Below are 20,153 nucleotides of genomic sequence, written 5' to 3' on the forward strand. Positions count from 1 at the left end.
AAAAAAACCCAAACAAACAAAACAACCTACAGAACTGCTGGAAGAGAGGAGTGAGAAAGCAAGTAAGTCAATAGAGAATGTGTGGCATAAGAATGAAGATTGGTATTCAATCCTCAGGTGCCACATAAAGAATTCCAGACATGGGGCTGGAGAGATGGCTCAGTGGTTAGGAGCACTGACTGCTCTTCCAGAGGTCCTGAGTTCAATTCCCAGCAACCACATGGTGGCTCACAACCATCTGTAATGAGATCAGATGCCCTCTTCTGGTGTGTCTGAAGACAGCGACAGTGTACTCACATAAATAAAATAAATAAATCTTAAATAAAAAAGAAGAATTCCAGGCGTGGTAGGACCCAAGCACCACGGAAGCAGAGACAGGTGGATTTGGGGATTAAACAGCTACCCAGGATGGCTGACTTAGCAATCAACAGGCTAGTTGATTTTCCTCAAAAGAAAATAAAAGATTGACAGACCTCCTAAAGAACTGAGGTTGTCCTTCAACCTCCATATATGCATGTATGCATGCACACTGGCACACACACAGACACACACACACACACACATACATGCAGACTCATGCAGACACACACAAACCTGCATATAGACAGAAGGCAAATTTAAATTGTCTAAATAAATTAAAAGACATTGTCTTTAAGGACGAGATTATTATTCATCTTAAGATGGCAATGTTATTGAGCCTGAGAAACGGGTTCAACACAATGTCAGAAAACCCAACTTTTATATAAAAATGACAAGCTGACGGTGAAATTCATAAGCAAATACAAAAGAGACGGAATAGAAAAAGAATCACAAAAGGGAATCAAATAGGAAGATTCATACTTCTCAGCTTCAAAACTTTACCACGAAATTGCAGCAATGCAGAAATTGTATTACTGACATAAAAACAAACATTTGGCTAGAACTGAGAGAACAGAAGTAAATCCTTACTATACGGGCAACTGATTTTCTACTATTGTGTCCAAGATAGGTTATTACCATTCTGCCATCCATCCATCTGTCTGTCTTTCTCTCTCCTGTATTTGGGGTAGAAGTCAGAGTCTCAAACATGTTGGGTAAGGGTTTTATCACTAAGCTATATCCCTGGTCACAACAGTTCAATGGAGAAGGGAATCACCTTTCAGACAAATACGGTGACAACTAGATATCCAGAAGCCGGGGAATGAAGCTGACACCCCACACTGCACCTTATATGAAAATTAACTCAGAAGTTATCACTGGCCTAAGGGTAAGAGTAAAAACTATAGAAGCCCTACGAGAGAACCATGCCATAAATGTTGTTGGTTTTCACTGGGCAATGGTCTTTTGGGGACACAACACCACAGACCAAGAACAAAAGAAAACGAAATAGGACACCATCAGGACTTTTAAAACACGAACTTCAGATTATAGCATTCACTAGAAACAGCAGCCCCAGGGAGTGGAAGAAAACATTTGCAAATAACACAAGCCTTTAAAAAGTACAGAAAAGCAAATCAATACCCACAAGTATGGCAAATGCAAAAAACGACAACCAAGTGTTGGAAAAGGAGGAGGAGAAACTGGGATTCCACTCACAGACAGCTAACTGGAATGTGTGCAGTGGGCCGCTCTGGAAAACTGATCCCGTTCACAAGTTAACTCTGAGGTGACCCAGCAGTCCTTCCCTCTTATAAATTCAAGAGAAATAAAAACACAGCTTCACCAATTTCTACATGGTGTTCGAGCACTGCTATTCATAGTAGCTAGCTGAGTAAAGATACTCATGATGAGAGAATAATGTGGCTATTTAGCAATGAAATGAAATGAAAATATGGATACACGCTACAGCTCAGTTGACCCTTGAAAACATTACACCAACTCCAAGGAGCCAGTCATGTACGCGCACACATGCACACACGCATGCACGCTATGGTTCAATTCACATGATACATTCCAGATAAACAAATCTATAGATATAAAATAGATTCATGTTTATTAGCAGGGAAGGGAGTCAGTGGATGAGGATGGATGGCTACACAAGCCAAATAATACTAAAAACAATCAACTATACACTTTCAATGGGAAAATGTTACAGCTTGTGAAGTATGTCAATCAAATGATTTTCACAATTCCCTGTTGTCAGAAATAGTGATTAATAATCCTCTGAATCCCTGAAAAGTAGATGTAGCCCAGAGCTGGGAGTCTCAGGAAAGTCTGAAGTCAAGAAGAGGGAGGGGCAAACCGATTTCTGATTTCTGGTGATAATGTAGTTGGTAAATATCAACTTGTGCTAGAGATTCCTCAGAACCCCCCAGATTTTGCCCCTCTAAGCATTTTGAGACGTCTGGTGACCACTACAGATTTACTCCACTGATAACTGAGATCAAACCTCACCTGAAAAGCCAGCAAAGTAGCTCAGGAGGGGCAAAGACATCAGACTAAAGCAGAGGACACCTTGCCGTGTTTGGCTGTTGCTTTGTTCTGGGTCATTTAGAATGTACCGGTGAAACCACTGGGAAACTGTGTACCTCTAACAGAGATCCCAAGTGGATAGCACAAGAAAACCACTTCATTCTCATACAACCACAGCCCTTCCTTAACTGACACTTTAGGACCAAAAAAAAAAAAAGGCTCCATTCATGAATTATGGGTTAGTCATTTCAGTTACACAAGATTGTGTGACTCTGAACCAAGAATCTACAATTTTAATATAACGTACTTTCTTAGAGAGTTTCCTAAAGTATCTTTCGCATATATATATATTACACACACACACACAGAGAGAGAGAGAGAGAGAGAGAGAGAGAGAGAGATTGCCTGCTCTCTTCACACCATTGCTCACATCATAGGTGTTAACTCAAATTTCCTTAGACCTCACTTGCGTATTACTCCTTATTCCTTGACTTGTGTAAAGGCAAATTTTACTTCTTCATAATTCCCTCTGCTAATATTTTGTGACAAACAAACTAAAAATCAAGACAGTACTTCCCAACACGAGCCGCCCCGGAATGATGATTTAATTCTATCGCTGCCAGTGAGGAAACAAACAAACATGCAAAAATGAAAATCCTTGCTTTGATTGAAAACTATCACACTACCTTCAGTGAGACAAAAGAAAGCCAGTCTTCTTTGTACCCAACAGTTTTAGAATGGACAAGCAGTTCATTATAATAGACCAAACAGTCTTATAAGCAACATGCCCTATCAACAACCCCCCACCTCAAATTAAACACTCAGAAGCCATAAACAAGAAGCCTTTTGATGTCCAGAGCAATGTGGTCACATCACTATTAGCAAGGGAGAACATAAGCTTCCTTGAATTCAGTTTTCTCTCCCTTGCAGAGGGGTCATTCTTTGGGGGCATTAGCCTAAGCTTGAGCAATGCTTATGATAGTCCGAGGAATGAAGACGCACCATTTGCACAAACCTGGCGGTGTGTGTGTGTGTGTGTGTGTGTGTGAGAGAGAGAGAGAGAGAGAGACAGAGAGAGAGAGAGAGAGACAGAGAGAGACAGACACACACACATACACACTCACAGAGAGAGACAGAGACAGACAGACACACAGACACACACAGAGACAGAGACAGGCAGACAGAGACAGAGAGACAGAGGGAGACAGATACATACACAGAGAGACAGAGACAGACAGAAACAGAGAGACAGAGAGAGACAGACAGGCACACACACACACACACACACACAGAAAGAGAGACAGACAAAGAGAGACAGAGAGAGAAACACACAGAGAGAGACAAACACACACACATACACACTCACAGAGAGAGAGAGAGACAGACACACAGACACACACACAGAGACAGAGACAGGCAGACAGAGACAGAGAGACAGAGAGAGACAGACACATACACAGAGAGACAGAGACAGAGACAGAGACAGAGAGAGAGAGAGAGAGAGAGAGAGAGAGAGAGAGAGAGAGACAGAGACAGAGACAGAGAGAGAGACTGGAGAGCTCTGTCTACTCAAACATCCTGGAATGCTTTATAAACCTTCCTCTGTGCCTTGTCATTTCCTCTCTGTGAGATCCTGTTGATGTCTGTAAAACCTAAGAGTCCATCAGACCACTGCAATGTTCAACATGCATGGTCTCTACGAGGTCATGTTTTGGAAATAGTCGATGGAAGAATCTCAAAATCATACTTTGAAGGTTTATTTCCTTATCCAATCACATGTTGTGTGGACAAACAACTGTTTATCCCGATACATGGGGATAATGCCAGCCTGCTTACCTTCCTTCCTTTCTTCTAAAATTTTTTTTAAAAGAAAACTGTAAAAGAAGCATAGTACTGTAGCTCAGAAATGTTGCCTGAGTCTCCATACAACAAACTTTACCCCTCAAGACATAGGCTTTCCTAAACACTATAGCTTATGTGTGTAACATAAACAAAACAAGTACATCTGAACCAATTACACATTTTGGGGTAGTTATTAAATATTCAGCATCTGCCAGGAAAGGGGAAAGCAAGCCGCACTTCTGCTCCGAATAACAAACCATAAATCAGTTGACAAGCTTGAAAGAATTCAGTTCTAGTCTGTTCGAAAGCCAAGCCTAAGGAAGAGGGGGAGCCCGCGGGAATGTTTCTCCTGCTCTCGAAGTTTCGCCCTTTTTCAAAACAGACTCGTGCGCAAATGGCGTTTCTCGGAACTTTCTGGCTTTCCAAGTTATCTGGAGAGAAACCAAAGCCCGGGGCACGCGCGCGGAGCTGGGGGCCTGCGCCTGGAACCGGGGCTCTGCAGGCGCCGGCCTGGCCCGGGACTCACCGCTGCCGGGCTGCGGGGACAGCGCGGACACCGAGGTCTGGCCCATGGCGGGTGACCGCCCCGCCGCGCCTCCGCCTCACCGGGCTGCTCCGCTCCTGCGCGCGCCCGTCCGCTCGCCGCCGGCCTCCCGCGCGCTCATCTCGGCCCGCGCCCGCCAGTCCCCGCACCTTCTCCCCGCGCGCGCGGGTCGCCCGGCCCTGGCAGCGGCCAAGCCGGCCCAGCGGATGCCTGTCATTCCTCTATGCAGATTAGCTGGGGTCAGGGGTCACCGGGAGAAAAGAGGGGGGCAAGGGCGACAGGGAGCAGAGGAGAGGAAAGAGCTGAGCCCCAGGATGAGGGTGTGGGGTATGTGTAAGGGGTGTTGGTCCAGCTGCACACTGTGGGTGGGGGAACTGGGTGCCCGCACACCCTGGGGCAGGAGGGCAGAAAGGCTATCAGAAAACTCCCTTTAATTTCCAAGGTTCAATGTCAAAGGATCCTCTAGGTCTGAGGAAAAAAAAAATCATTAAAGTACTTAGTCACTGGTACTTAGTTTAAGAAAATTTGTTTCTTTAAAGTTAGTTCCTTCCTTATATTGTTTGCAGCATTGCAGCGCTGTTAGAGAAGCCATTGCGTAGCATTTCCCTCTCTTTAACAAACTATCTTCCTTTCGACAAAAGCGATTTAAAAAGTCATGGCTTCGGGTTGGACAGCGCAAGTCAGAGATGTGACACAGTGATCTATGCGTGATATCAACTGACCGTATACACTTGACTCCACCACCTAAAACTTTCGCTCAGCGTGGCTGTTCCTCAAAAGACTCACTGTAGACACAACCGTAACAACAAAAGCAGTTTGTCTGACAAACTGTTATGCCCCCGAGTTAAATTAACACTCCCATAATATGCTATGAAGTCTCAAGTCTCTAAAAACTATGAATACACTTAAAAGCTTCATCCTTACAGCTGATAGGTAGCAAGCTGAGTGGTCAAGATTCAGTATATATACATGTGTATGTGTGTGTGTACGTAAATATATACGTATCTGTATACATGGCACATTAAACACAAGTGTGGTTCCATGAACATATTTTGTTATGAGCTGTACATTAGGACGTGTGCATGCCTTTCTGTACATTCCATTAAAAAGTACAATCTATTCATGTTGCTTATGTCATCTCTGATCTTACAGTTTATCCTGAAGAACTCTGAACCGTAAAAACAATTGTTCGGTATAGACCTTACAAGATCATCGGTTCTCCTATTTTAATCATGAAAATCACATTTCCTTCCTTCGTGTGTGTGTGTGTGTGTGTGTGTGTGTGTGTGTGTGTGTGTGTGTGTTAGTGAGCTCGGTAGGACCTTGTTTTGCTGTTTGGAAAGACACTTGCTTATCTGTTTCATCAGGGTTAAGTAAGTGGCCCCTTCTTCATTGGTTCTTTTTCTTTAAAAAGCTGTTAAGAAACCGTGACTATTTTGGGGGGTGATGGGAATTGAACCCTGGGGGCTGTTTGCATGTTAGGCAGGCCCTCTACTACTGAGGTATGCACCAATTTTTAAAATGAAACTGAAAGACTTAACCAAAATGTGAGCCCTAATTTAGGACAATAACGTCCACACCACCTCTCCTCTTTGAGTACACATGATGTGTTTTGAGGATGCATCCTACCTGGGAACTCAGCAGTGACAGTCAATGACAAGACTGCCTGTTCTTTCATGGCTTTGCTAAAAATTGCATTAGGAAGCAACCAAGCAAAATGTTTGTGGAAGTTAAGAGGAGAGATATCTTCCTATTGTGCTACTGGCAGTGCTTCCCTGATAAAGGAAGCCATTGTTAGGGGGAAACACAGAAAATACTGCCCGTTGAAAGTTCATAATAGAAGCTTTTAAAGATGACAAGCATTCAACTTGGTTACAATGTTTTCTGCTATCGCTATTTCTCCTCTTTGAGAAATAACGATGAGGGTTTTTTTTGTTTTTTTTTGTTTTTTTTGTTTTTTTGGGGTTTTTTTGCCTGCCACTAAGTCTTATTCCAAGCATTATGGGGGAAGAGGTTCTAGCTTTGAGGGATTTGCTTAACACACCACTTTTTCAAGACCTGTCCTGATTCAATGGTTGATACACTTTTTGGCCTCATCTGGAATTGTAATAACCAGTGATCAAGTTACACATTTCCCCGAAACTCTTCCATCCCCATTACATTACCTTGGAAACACATCAACCAAACTGCCTGAAGTGTGTTCCAAGGTTCCTTTACAAGGGTGGGACATCCTGCTCCCAGAATTTCTGCTGGGGTTCAGTGTTTGAAGGACCTTTTATCACAGCAGAGAACTTAGGCCAATGAGTTGGGGGGGAAAGTCTCCAGTAACTCCCAAATCTCCCTTTGAGGTCAAAGCATGAAGATTAGAGAGTGAAATACAAGGGGATCCTGAAGCTTGACATGGTGGCTTGCACTTGAAATCCCAGCTCTTGAAAGGCTAAGGCAGGAGGATTACCATGAGTTCAAGGCCTGTGCGTGCTGCATAGTGAGTCCAAGGCCAGCTGGAGATACAAGCAAGATACTGTATCGAGGAGAACAAAACAAAAGTATTTTAAGATAATGTCCTTCCCAGATGTCTCACTCATGACTTACTGAACTCAGACTCACAGTTCTGGGAGCTGTTCTCATGGGTTTAGAGTGGATGCTAGGAACATTTAATGCCATCTGAAAAACACAGGCATTTCTGTATGGCCTACTCTTTTCAGAGAATGCTAGAAAAGATGACTGCCCATTTGAGGAAACGTCTGCATATACTTCTCAGCCTCGGTCTCCTTGGCCCCAGGCTTCATCCTGGATTTCTAAACTGATCTTTTCCTCAGCGATATACTGGTAGATATCTAATGGTGGATTTGAGCACTGGAGTGCAGGGAGAAAAGCACACAAGACCCATTTATGAAAGTGAAAATTTGATGTCACCTGGCTTGAAAAATTCTTTGCAATGGAACAAGTTGACTCTGAACCAGGAGGTGTTACCTTCAGTGCACGCCAGGGCTTCTGTCTCCATACCACATGCTGCCATTAAATCACCCCATGACTGGATTTGAGGAGCTGTTTATATTAAACTCTCCTAAAAATAGTAGAATAGCATTCACTGATCTTTTTCCCCCCACTACACAGTCTAGCTTCAATCCTTGAAAGAACTGTGATTTATTCATTTACTTCCAGGAAGAAATGAAATTGAGAGGATTTACTTAGAATTTCCCCTGGGAGACAGTGTGCTTTTAGGAGTAAGCACTCGCACTTGGGAGATTTTTCAAACACTTTGGCCCATCACTCAGATCTCCCTGACTCTGTCTGATGCGGGCGTTATTAAACTCAGCCATCTGGGGTATCCAAAGTGACAACTGCACTTGTCATAGATGGAAGGTGCTATTGGTAAATTAAAGCAGACATCAACCTGGCCTTTACAAACCCAGACTATGTCAAAGTCCTCTCCTAGGAGCTTAAGGTCCTCTTTGTGGAGATACAATTTGGTGACTGGAGGAGAATTTTGAGCTTAAATAGGGAACTCAGGCACCATGAGTTCCAATCCTGGGACTCCATCGTCCTCAGATCTGTCAGATCTGCTCTAGCCACTGTGTAAGTCCAGAACTGGGAGGTAGGTTCTCGTGGTGGAGGGAAGAGTTAAGTGGAACCCTCCAGAAGTTCCATGAGCAATGAGAACCACAGTGGCCTGGGAAGGAAGCAAGACTGAAAGTGGCCATGCCCAAGTTCTCTAAGAGTGTTAACATACATCCTTCTTTTGGACTTGGCTGTGAAAGTTTCACAAATTAGAGGCATTTCCTTGGCTACTGGGAATTGTAGCTGTGGCAAACACTTGCCTGAGGTGAAAGGGAGAATTTAAACTTAGTGACTTTCTAAGGAGAATTGTTTCTTTAATTATCTTGTTCTCATGATACAATGTTTACAAGAAGGAAGGCAAACTGAAAGACTGTCTGAGAGGATCATTTTAGATCTTTATTTTCTAAGCACTCACCATGTTGCGATTTACTAAAAATCAGTATACTGTCCCTTCCTCCTTCTCTATGAGCCACTAGAGCAACACGTTTTTACTTTTAAGTGGTAAGAATGCTTTAACGTGAGCCTTCTAATCACATGATGAAGGAATTGTCTGGTAATCCAGAAACTAAAATCTAATAAGCAAACATTTTCAAGCTTTCAAGTGCGTTTGTGTTCCTTAGCTGGGTTCCAGCTTTATTTGTTTTGTTTTATTTCTACAACTTTCCATTTCTTTCAGAATTTCGCTTCGTCCTGCAAGAGGCAGCCTTCTTAGGAAGCTGTGACCACGAAAAGGCAAACAGAATGCTTTCTGGGTTTTCATACTTTTGGGCCAAGGCTCTGGAAATATCGGCAGTGCTTATACCTTCAAAATGTTACTTCTTAGAGACTGCAACTGACACCCACCCCGTTTTCTTTAATTTTACAATCATGAGAGAACACTCCTGTTAATACGACACATAACATCACCACACAGAAGGAGAATCCCGTCTAAGTCTCAGGAGTTTGGACTTTCTACTTCTATCAAACACGGGGGAACAGAAATGGTCACATTGCAAAGACCCTGGGCAGAGCAGGAAATTAACCTGCAAGGCAAGTTTTTCTTTCCTATTGTTCGCATACTTGTATATGATTTATTTCCTGAGTCTCCGTCCTTCTGCTCTCAAAAGCTAACAGGATTAACAAAATACTTTGCCTCTGCCCCTCCCTGAGTTAGTCTCAGCCATGGGCTTGGAGAGGAGGCTTTGTGCTTACTTACTGATTGAGCCAACTATTGGAAGATTTACCCAGAGAAATCAAGGGCTCAAGCAGTGGGTCTGGAATTTCTTTTTCCAAAATCTGTCTTCCTACCATAGAGAGAAAAGCATGTTTAAGTAACTCCACTTTATCTTATATGCAAAACAGAATACCAGTCCCTAGCCTCTGAAGCCCCAACTGCCGAATAATTCAAAATCGTTAAGCCACTTGGCCCTTTCTATAGGTGCCTGAGTTACAGAAAGTAATAGTTTGATGTCAAGTCTAATCAATGTTATAAAACTACCCTATGCATTCCCAGACCCTAACAAGGTGTTTGGGGACAATGAACCCTTACATGTAGGATAAGCACTTACATTATATCCGGAATGCCAACAACTTCAAATATAGACAGAAACCATATATATATATGTGTGTGTGTGTGTGTGTGTGTGTGTGTGTGTGTGTGTGTGTGTGTGTGTGTGGTGTGTATGTGTGGTGTGTATGTGTGTGTGTGTGTGTGTGTGTGGTGTGTATGTGTGTGTATGTGTGGTGTGTATGTGTGTGTGTGTGTGTGTGTGTGTGTGTGTGTGTGTGTGTATTTGTGTCTTACTTAGGGTTTCTGCTGCTGCAATGAAACAAGATGACCCAAAAGCAAATTGGGGAGGAAAGGGTTTATCTGGCTTACACTTTCATATATATCACTGTTCATCATTGAAAGAAGACAGGACAGGAACTCAGACTGCTCCCACTTGGAGGCAGGAGCTGAGGTCTTGGAGGGATGCTGCTTACTGACTTGCTCATTACGGCTTCCACAGCCTGCTTTCTTCTAGAACCTAGGACCATCGGCCCAGAGGATACCACCATCCACGATGGGTTGGTACCTCCCTCATCAATCCCTAATTTAGAAAATGCCCTACAGCTGGATTTCATAGGGGCATTTTCTTAATTGAGCTTCCCCTCCTTTCAAGTAACTCTAGGTTGTGTCAAGTTGCTATAAAACCAGCCAGCACAATATGCATGGTTTGTTAATAGTGTGCGGAAGATATCAAGTCTGTCACTAACTCTATCCCTGTCCTTCCATAGACTGCCTGATTGAACAGTCATGTTTTCAATGAACTAGTAACAACTGACTACCTCCCATGAACAAGGCCTATTATTCATGGGCTTGAGGAAGAATGGGATAGAAACTCTCCTCTGGAGCGAGACCCTCAATACTGTATTGGGGAAGGGGACCTAGCCCTCTACCATGATAGTGACTACACTGCTAGTCATCTGTTTTTCCAGATGTTAAGAACACATAGCAGGGAAGACTCTGAACCTAGTTTTAGAGTCGACATCTTACCCACATAGACTTAGTGGTTCAGAGAAGATACCTTCCCTTAAGATTGTAAAGTGCGTCTTAAACTAAAGAACAATTAGACTTGGTAGTCAGAATGAACTATTTTCATTTGTTTATCGCTGCAGCTTTTTGAGGTATACGTCTCGAATCCTAAAGTGCACCCCCTTTCAAGTAAACAGTTCTGTGGGTTCTGGTAAGCAAGTCGTGCCACCATTACCACAAGCAAGTTCCACAATACTTTCTGCAGCTGGTCCCTAGTCTACGCTACACTTGTCCCTTCCCTAGCACCAAGCACCTACTAGTCTGGCATCTGTCTGTGATGGGAACTCTTGATTGTCAACTAGACTAGACAGAGGAATGTCTGGAGCACACTCGCTGGGTGTTTCTGTGAGGGTTCTTCTAAATAGTCACTGAGAAGGAGGAGCTCACTCTGAGTGTGGACAGCATTGCAATTTGGCTGATGCCAGGTGGGATCACAGGAGGGAAGGAGAAAACCAATAGAGACACACATTCTTATTGCCGCCCCCCACCCCGCAGTGTGTGTGTGTGTGTGTGTGTGTGTGTGTGTGTCTGTCCGTCTGTCTGTCTGTCTGTCTGTCTGTCTCTTGGTTGCCAAAACATGACCTGTTTTTGCCCCATCACACCCATCCTGTGATAATGGACTGAAACCTTTCTCTCTTTCATTTCCTCCCCTGGTATTTTATCACAGTGACTGTAAAGCTAACACACCATCCTTGTAGACTGTTTTTTTCTGAAATTTTAGATAAACGGAGTTATATACATGCGTTTTTTTTTTACAGTTGACTTCCATCATTTAATTTTTAAAAATGAACCACAGTGTCCTACATATTCATATTTTCCTCTTTTGTCCTGAGTATCTTTCCTTATATTATCAATTTGTTTACTCATCCCTAAGTTAATGATCATTTGGCTTGAAACTGCATTTCACTGCATTATGTGAAAATTGATAACATTATACTATACCACAGTATATTATATCTATTGCCTCATCATATATATGGCACATGTGTGCGTACACACACACACACACATATATATAATATATATGTAATGGAGGTACTATATTTAAGATATATACACATATGTAAATGCACATAGATCGTCTGTTGTAAGTGAAAGACTGAAAATGGACTTAAAAAGTCGGTACATTTATAAAAATGCAGAAGATGAAAAGTGTTGCAAAGCACAGAGGAGTTTGAGGCTGCCTGTTGGGGAGGGGTTGGGGTGGACTGTGGTCACAACAGCCCTCCTGAGAAGATGATGCTTACATAAAAACCTGAAGTGGGGATAGAGTTAGCTGAGGGGCAATCTGGGAAAAGAGTGATCCAAGTGGGAGAGTGGAGCAACAGTTACTATGAATTTAATATAGGAGCATGATGTAGGATTTCTTTTTTTTTTTGAGGAGCCAAAAGAGGCCAGAGAGTCAAAGCTGAGTGACCCCTGAGGAGGAAGGAATTGTCTACCATGTAGAGTCTTGTATTTGACCAGATGTCTGTGGCTTTTCCTACAAGTACATGATGACAATGATAAAGGCAATGACATGATCTGACTTAACTTTATAATCATGGTGGCCTCTCATGGGATCAGCTGCATTCCCGAAAGCATGGCTATAGATATCATGGTGGCTTCCAAATAGAGATGTCAGTAGAAGCATATTTATTATTAGTATTGTGGAGACATAAGTACCAACTTAGAAGTCTATACCCACATACACAATCATTCATCAAATAAGGGTTGCTCGAACTTTCTCCACTTGTGACTCTGAAACCCTCTAGAAAGTTTTAAATGACCACAAATATAGGGCTGTAGAAAATAGGTCTACAAATTACTGGTAATAAGAATTATAGGGGTTGGGGATTTAGCTCAGTGGTAGAGCACTTGCCTAGCAAGCACAAGGCCCTGGGTTCGGTCCTCAGCTCAAAAAAAATAAAATAAAATAAAAAATAAATAAGAATTATAGGGGGTGGGGGCTGGAGAGATGGCTCAGTGGTTAAGAGCACTGTCTGTTTTTCCAGAGGTCCTGAGTTCAATTCCCAGCAACCACATGTTGGCTCACGACCATCTATAATGAGATCTGATGCCTTCTTCTAGTGTGCATGAAGATAGCATACACATATATGAATATATATATACACTCATATATATGAAATACATAAATAATCTTTAAAGAAAGAATTATAAAGAATTTATATGTCATGATGCACAGGTGGAAGGCGTAAGTTTTCTCTTCCCACCATGTAGGTCCAAAAAATCAAACTCAGGTCTTCAGATTCAGTGTCAAGTACCTCTTAATTTTTTTTAATTTTATTTTAAATGTGGTATGTCTGTGGCTGTGTACATCTGAATGCACGTAGCTGTGGAAACTAACGTATTATGTCCTCCTGGAGCTGGCAGTTATGGGTTGGAGGGTATGGGGTCGTCTGTAATAGCATGAGCTCTCAACCCAGGGCCATCTCTCCAACTCTATCCATAAGTACTTTTATCCATCAGGACACCTTAGCAACTTCACAGTTGACTCTAAGCTAGTTTTCGTGCATTCAGGAACCTTGTAGTACTGCCTAATCTTTCACAACCCCCACATCTAGTTATAGGAGCCCTTGTGGGGTTCCAATTCATAGCTTAAGAAGTTCTGCACTAAATCATCCACTCACCAAAAGTGCTTAGTCATCTAAACCTCTCCATCAAGAAAGAAAAGAGCCCAGAGGCAAGTGACCTATGTAAGGAGGAACAGTGCACACAAATGATAAAATGGTGGGGAATTTAACCAAATATAGACTGTTCAGAACAGAGGCAGATGGCTTTTTAACATCTTTAGGTACAGGGGTTGATGAATAGGAAGACAGATAAACTAAATAGATTAGCTTTATCTAGAATTTTTATTTTTATTAAATTTATTTGTTCCCTTTACAACCCACTACCAGCCCTTCCTCTCCTCTTAGAATCACCTCACAAAATTTTCCCTCCACTCCCCTCCCTCATCTCTTTTTAAAAGGGGAGGCCACCCTCTGGGTGACACCCCCCCAATCAGGAAAATATTATTGCTTCAAATGGCAAATAATTACAACAAGATTCCAAATTTATGAAGGGAAAAAAAGAAAGAAAGAAAGAAAGAAATTAAGGAAAATCTAGGCAACCCAATGTTGAGAATAATGGGGAGGAGGGTACTGAAAAACATGCAAATCAAAATGGTCAAGTTCAAATTAGTAAATCTGATAACCACACGTGGAATGAAACACAGAAACTAAATAATTGGAAGAAACAGAAATACATCTCGTTGTTGGACAATTGCATTAGACCTAACCCAAACAACGAGGGTTGAAAGCCAACCTTAGAACAGTATGGTGTCGGTTATCTTTTTGTTGATGTTCCTGTGGTAAAACACCAGGCCTACGGCAAGTTAAGCAAGAAGGAATTCGGTCTGGCTCATGGGTCCAGACAGATGACAGAGCGTCTTAGCAGTGGGTGGCAGGCATAGCTGCTTCAGCAAGGAGCTGAGGAGTGTACATCCTCACACACCAGCTGGAACCAGAAAGAGCAACCTGAAAGTGGGTTAAGGCTTTAAGGTCACAAAGCCCAACTCCAGTGACACACTTCTGTCAGCAAGGCCACACCTTCTAAACCTCCCCCAAACAGCGCTACCAACCAAGTGTTCAAATTCCTTATTCAGACTGCCATAACCATTGCATAACTAAAGACGAATTAGTATATCCGCAGGAATAATACCTTAACTAAAATTTAAGTCCCGATTATGAGGAGCAGAGACCCACTATACAATGGTAGATTACTCTAAGAAAGCGCAGGGATTATACGTGAACTTGTACGCTCCTGAGAACAGAACCATGCACTGTGTAAAAATAAGTGGGATTGCTAAATGGATGGTTACAGAATAATCTGGAGACTTTTCCAACACGTCAACAAAACGCCATGAGATTAAGGAAACAGAATATTTTTATAGTTATGGGTTTGAACAATCCAATCAATGAAACTTGATGTAAGGGACATTGAGATAGCGTTACATACTGTGTGAGAAGAGAAATCTCAAAGAATTTAAAGAATTGGGGGATGATGATCCCATACGAAGACCAACAGTGTCAACTAGCTTGGAGCTCTGCGAGCTCCCAGAAACTGAGCCACCAACCAAAGAGCATACACAGCGTGGTCCAAGGTCCCCCATGTAGCAGAGGACTTCCTAGTCTGGCCTCAGTGGGAGAGGATGTGCATAATCCGGTAGAGACTTGATGCCCCAGGGAATCCCTCGACCTCTCAAAGGTGAGGAGATGATGGGTAAAGAACTCTAGGAGGGGGGAACTGAGAGGAGGACAATATTTGGGATGTAAATGAATAAAATAATTAATAATAATGATAGAAACCATGTTATATATTCCTCAACCTCTGGCCATGATCCAATTGTCTAGTTAAAATCAAAACCAAGCAATTTTTTTTCCTCACATATTTGTATAAACCCAAATCAATACACTAAGAAAACATAGGAAATCAAATTATAACTTGTACATTATTTAGTCTTAAGCAATCATAAAATACTGGGAAACATGGGCGACGAAGCCAATTGGACAATTGAAGTTCTAGTTTTGTGTTTATCAAAAATCAGAAAAGATCACATGATTCTATCGTACCTTGAGTTAGGTAGCATTAAGCTGTGAGTGCTAAAAACCAGAAGGAGGTGAGACGGGCAATAAGAAAAGCAAAAGCAACAATAAAAGAGGGCTTTAAAAAAAAAATCAAGGTTCATGATTCTTTGCTCGGCGTTCTCGTTCATGCCTGGGGAAAGCACAGTGACTCGGTGTGCCCTCTGAGACTGACCCACGCGTACAAACAGGGGAAAAGGAAGATGAAAGGACTTCCTGGAAGTTAGCCGGACTGAAATGTTGCTACTAGGGAGGCAATTTAAAAGTTATTGTTTTGCATTTGGAGGGAAGGGGGGGACGCAAATAAATTTGTGGTGATATTCAAACCACTTTATTAAATAACTCAGAATCCAATAATGAAAAACGGATGAAGAACTATGCATTCTGATTCGTATCCCCTGTAGAGTAAATACATCTCTGTCACATTTTTTTTATTTGTCTCATAATTGTATCTTCAGAACTCCGACTGATCTCTTAAGGGAATGGAATAAGTAATTTCTTATGTTTAGCGGGTTTAACTTCAACAGCTCTTGACTCATATATTCCAGGAATTTTGAACTGGGGCGGGTGGGGAGTATAACTTTAATTCCTTAAGAAATGCTCTGATTTTTTTTTTAGAATGCAAATTTAAGCCTTACGAAGCCCTCCAAGTTAAACAACCCTCGGGGGAGATGTGTGCATACTGCAGAGCTTCTTTAATAAAGAACAGATTCCAGTTACTGCAAATTACTTCTCAATTAGGGAAAGTTGACACAGTCTCCAAGCAGGTGACAAAAATGGCAGCCAGGAAAGGGGGAGGAGAGAGGTGGCCTGGGAGTTTGCAGGTGCTCTGACTTAATCTTTCATCAAAACAAGATTTATTCAGGGGGAATTTATATAATCACACGATTAGAAAGCAGACACACAAAATGCACTCAGAATAGTGCCATTTTTTAAAATCCAGTTTTTATTCCCCACATTCTCCAAGTAGACAGACTCCAATTTTAAAACACACAGGGAAGTTGTTATGAGTTAGGAAAGGGCTCAACCTAGGAGGGGGTGGGGAAATCACCCGGAAGGCAGTTTTTCTTGCAAAATTATTGTTATACCCTAGAGTATCTATTTGTTTTTCTGTTTAGCAGGAGAAAACACTACAGAAATTGCTTTTCTATAAATATTCCAAATGCCACCTAAAAGCCCACAGCTTGTAATGTTTCTTCAAATTATTCGATTTCTTCTCTACAACCTTGTATGCAATGTTGTGAGCCAGGGACCCAGCCATTGATTTGTTTCTGTGAACCAACGCTGAATGTAATATTTACATTTAATGAACAGACAGTCACCAATAACATAGATTTCCCAGTTGGGTTTGCAATCTTAGGGTGATTATTTTTACCTTGTTTCTGTGCGGAATAATCTCTCACCTCATTTAGAGTGTTTCGTTTTATGCAAAAGCACTATGAATATTTTAGTTACATTCCATTGTTTATGGCAATATAGGAATATCTGGTACCTGAAAATTGATATTGCTGTCTGGAGAATGAGACAATTATTCAGCCTGCCGGCATCACGGTTGTTTACAATTCACGACTTAACTTTCTTCCTACCTTCTGTCTGGAATTAGCTAAAACTTTGGCTTTTAAAGGTTTATCTGTTTCCATCTTCTAGAACTTTCTCAAGGACTCTCCCGCCTTTAGGTTTTTAGTATCTGTCTACTTGAGTTGACTGTCAATATCTGCCTTCGACTTCTCTGATGTTTTGTTTTCTAAGAGGCATGCCACTTAGAGGTGAAGTCTTCTGGACCCTTATCTATGCGTCTCCATAGTAACCTCCTCAGTGGTATTTTTATCCTCTGGCTGCTTGTCTATCACACACCTTGCATTTAATATCTCTTGGAGTGACATTATAATGGTTAAGAAAGCATTTCCTTTTGTAACAGCAGCAGGATAGGCACATTGTCAAGTGGCCAGCATTTTACCACAGGAATGAAAGCATCAATGGTTGATCCTTATCAATATACCATTTGCACCCGTGAGCACTAGAAGACATGGTTAAATGAAACTGAAGATGCTGTAGAAATGCTGGAGGCATGGCTTCCCCGAAGGCCTTCCAGCGAGCAAAGTGTCAAGAGAACATCACTTACAGAAGTGCCTGAGTTTGACTCGATAATTGCGGAAACAGAAGATTTGGCTATTACCGTAATTACATTTAATATGCACCTACTGAATCTGCTAAATTTTCAGTAAGCCCAGCTACAGCTCTATTCAAATTCTCTTCTGGGGAAAAAAATGTTCTATCTCCTGTTGAAGTTCGGTTCGTTTGCATTGTAGCACACTAAAGGTCATTGAAAGATGGCATGCTTAAACTAAACCGAGGTTGAGCTAAACACTGGCTGTCAATTAGTACAGATTAACAAACTGGACAGAGGCGTCTAGCTAACCTCTGGATGAAGGGAGCATTGACTCAATGAGATTATATAATTAATATAATATAATTAATACGTTTCTCCTCAGTTGGGGCGCCATGACAGATGCTAAGGGGGCTCTTTGGTGTCCACACCATCGTGTGACACTGGCTCCTTGAGAGCAGCTAGGCTATGGCTTTCCTCTGACCAACATACTGTGAGAAGGTTGCATGTGATTATGAGCAAGGGGTCTTTATTTTGTAACACTCTAATATCTGTCTTGCTACAGGACACTTGTTTTCCTTCTGGTAAGAAGCAAGTTGTCATGTTAAGCTGTAACATGGATATATCATGAGACTAAGAACGTGTCACGTTCAGTCTGGCATTCTGTGAGGAAAGAAACGCTGTGGCAGCCAGGAGTTAGGAGGCACAGGCTTCACCAAACAAGTCACAGCCTTGACCAACCCATACCTAGATGTCAGCATTCACTCTATTCCAAACCTCAGAATTTTAGACTGCTTAAAAGTCACTTAATTTGTTAGTAATGTTGTGTTTGCCTAATACAAAATCCCGAGTGAAAACCCAAGGAAAATGAAATAAATTGTTCTCTGCAGCTAGGTGGATAGGTAAGGATCAACAAATGTGATCTATATAAAGAGGATGAGAACCTAGCCTTATACTGAACACCATGCTTTAAGGTCATTCACAGCAGGTTACCCGGGTGCTGGAGAGTTGGTTCAATGGTAAAGTGCGTTTATTGGTCTTTTGAGGGACTGGAACTTACTTTTTAACACCTATATTGGATGTCTCCACCTCCCCCATAACTCCAGTTCTACATACAGGAGGCTCTCTTCTGGCATCCACGACACACACACACACACACATGCACATGGGCACATACACACACATATACACACACATATACACACACACATGGGCATACACACACACACACACGCACATACACACACACACACGGGCACATACACACACACATGCACACACACACACACATACACGTACACACATACACACACACATACACACACATGCACATGGGCACATAAATAACTATATATATATTATATGATAACCATACATACATGCACACATATATATAATCAAAGCATACTGTCTAAATAGACCCTATAGAAATAACATACTGAGAAAAAGAGTCTGAGCACTGTAATTCATTTTCTTTAAGGGAACCCTGTATTTTAACTTTAGCCGTTCAATTTTAAGATCTGTTTTCATTCCCTACCTGATCTTTCCAGATAAAGAAGCTCACCGGCAGGGTAACAGAGTCGACAGATTACACATGACTTTTGCGTAGAAATGCGTGTGAGATTACACTTTTCACATAGCACAGATTTTAAAATCTATGCGACACGGACCCTAACCCTTTCAGAACTCCTTTCCTACTGGGTGGGAAACCTTTTAAAGTCTTCCCTAAAATAAAGAAGACTGGATAATCCAAGGGTCGTTAAGGATGTACAGCAACTAGCACTCTCAGACAAGGGTAGGAGGAAAGAACAATTGGGAATTTGTATATTTATCTGGCAGTTTCTATAAACACACACCTAGCCTATGACTCATACGTTCTATGTGTCACTGGTCCAAGAGAAATGAAAACATGCATCATAAAAAAAACCCAACTTCTTCAAAATGATTCCTCACAGCCTCATTCGTTTTCAAGGCAAGACCCTCCTGTACGGCCTAGGCTGGTGTCAAAGTCAACTGACCCACCTGCCACAGCCTTTCAGGGAGCTGGGGCAGCAAGCCCACCACCCTTCTCCATGTCTTTATTCTGTCTGTTTTGCTTTGTTGTTTGTTTTTCTCCCCGCTGATGATCAAACCCAGGCTGGAAGCACAATAGGCAAGCTCCCTAATCCTGGCAACAACCTCGGCAGGCAGCTATACTCGTTCATTGCCCAGATTTCCAACAGGTCAAATGACTATAACCAAGATAATCAGATATCGGATAAACTGAGATAATAGATAACAGAGCATCGTCCTTATTGGAATCCGTAAAACACAGGGTGCCGTGCCTAGTACCTCCCTCAGATGTAAAGGTTTTATTTTCCCGGTTGCCAGGTGTGTTGCCCAAGATATCCCACAGCTCACAGTGACTTTGTGAAGGGGAACTGGGTCTCCCCTTCTGGATGAATCGATGATCTTACCCAGAATGCTGCTCTCTTCACAAGGGAATCCTAAGGGACCTCCAGCATTATTCGGTGGAGGTTGGTGCTATTG

General features: G+C 42.1%; 1 protein-coding gene across 9 annotated transcripts in view; it reads right to left on the reverse strand.

The window, feature by feature from the left end:
• Positions 1-20,153, reverse strand: part of Phactr2 (phosphatase and actin regulator 2) — a 269,278-nt gene that overhangs the window by 114,391 nt on the left and 134,734 nt on the right. For 3 of the 9 annotated variants that reach the window (XM_087553963.1, NM_001437806.1, NM_214458.3), the window contains 1 exon segment: positions 4,760-4,985. In XM_087553963.1, coding sequence (XP_087410089.1) covers positions 4,760-4,805 — 46 coding nt within the window. In that variant the 5' untranslated portion in view covers positions 4,806-4,985. 9 annotated transcript variants of the gene reach the window in all.

Source organism: Rattus norvegicus, chromosome 1 (assembly GCF_021556685.1).
Source record: "Rattus norvegicus strain SHRSP/BbbUtx chromosome 1, alternate assembly SHRSP_T2T, whole genome shotgun sequence".
In the NCBI taxonomy this organism is placed as follows: Eukaryota; Metazoa; Chordata; class Mammalia; order Rodentia; family Muridae; genus Rattus; species Rattus norvegicus.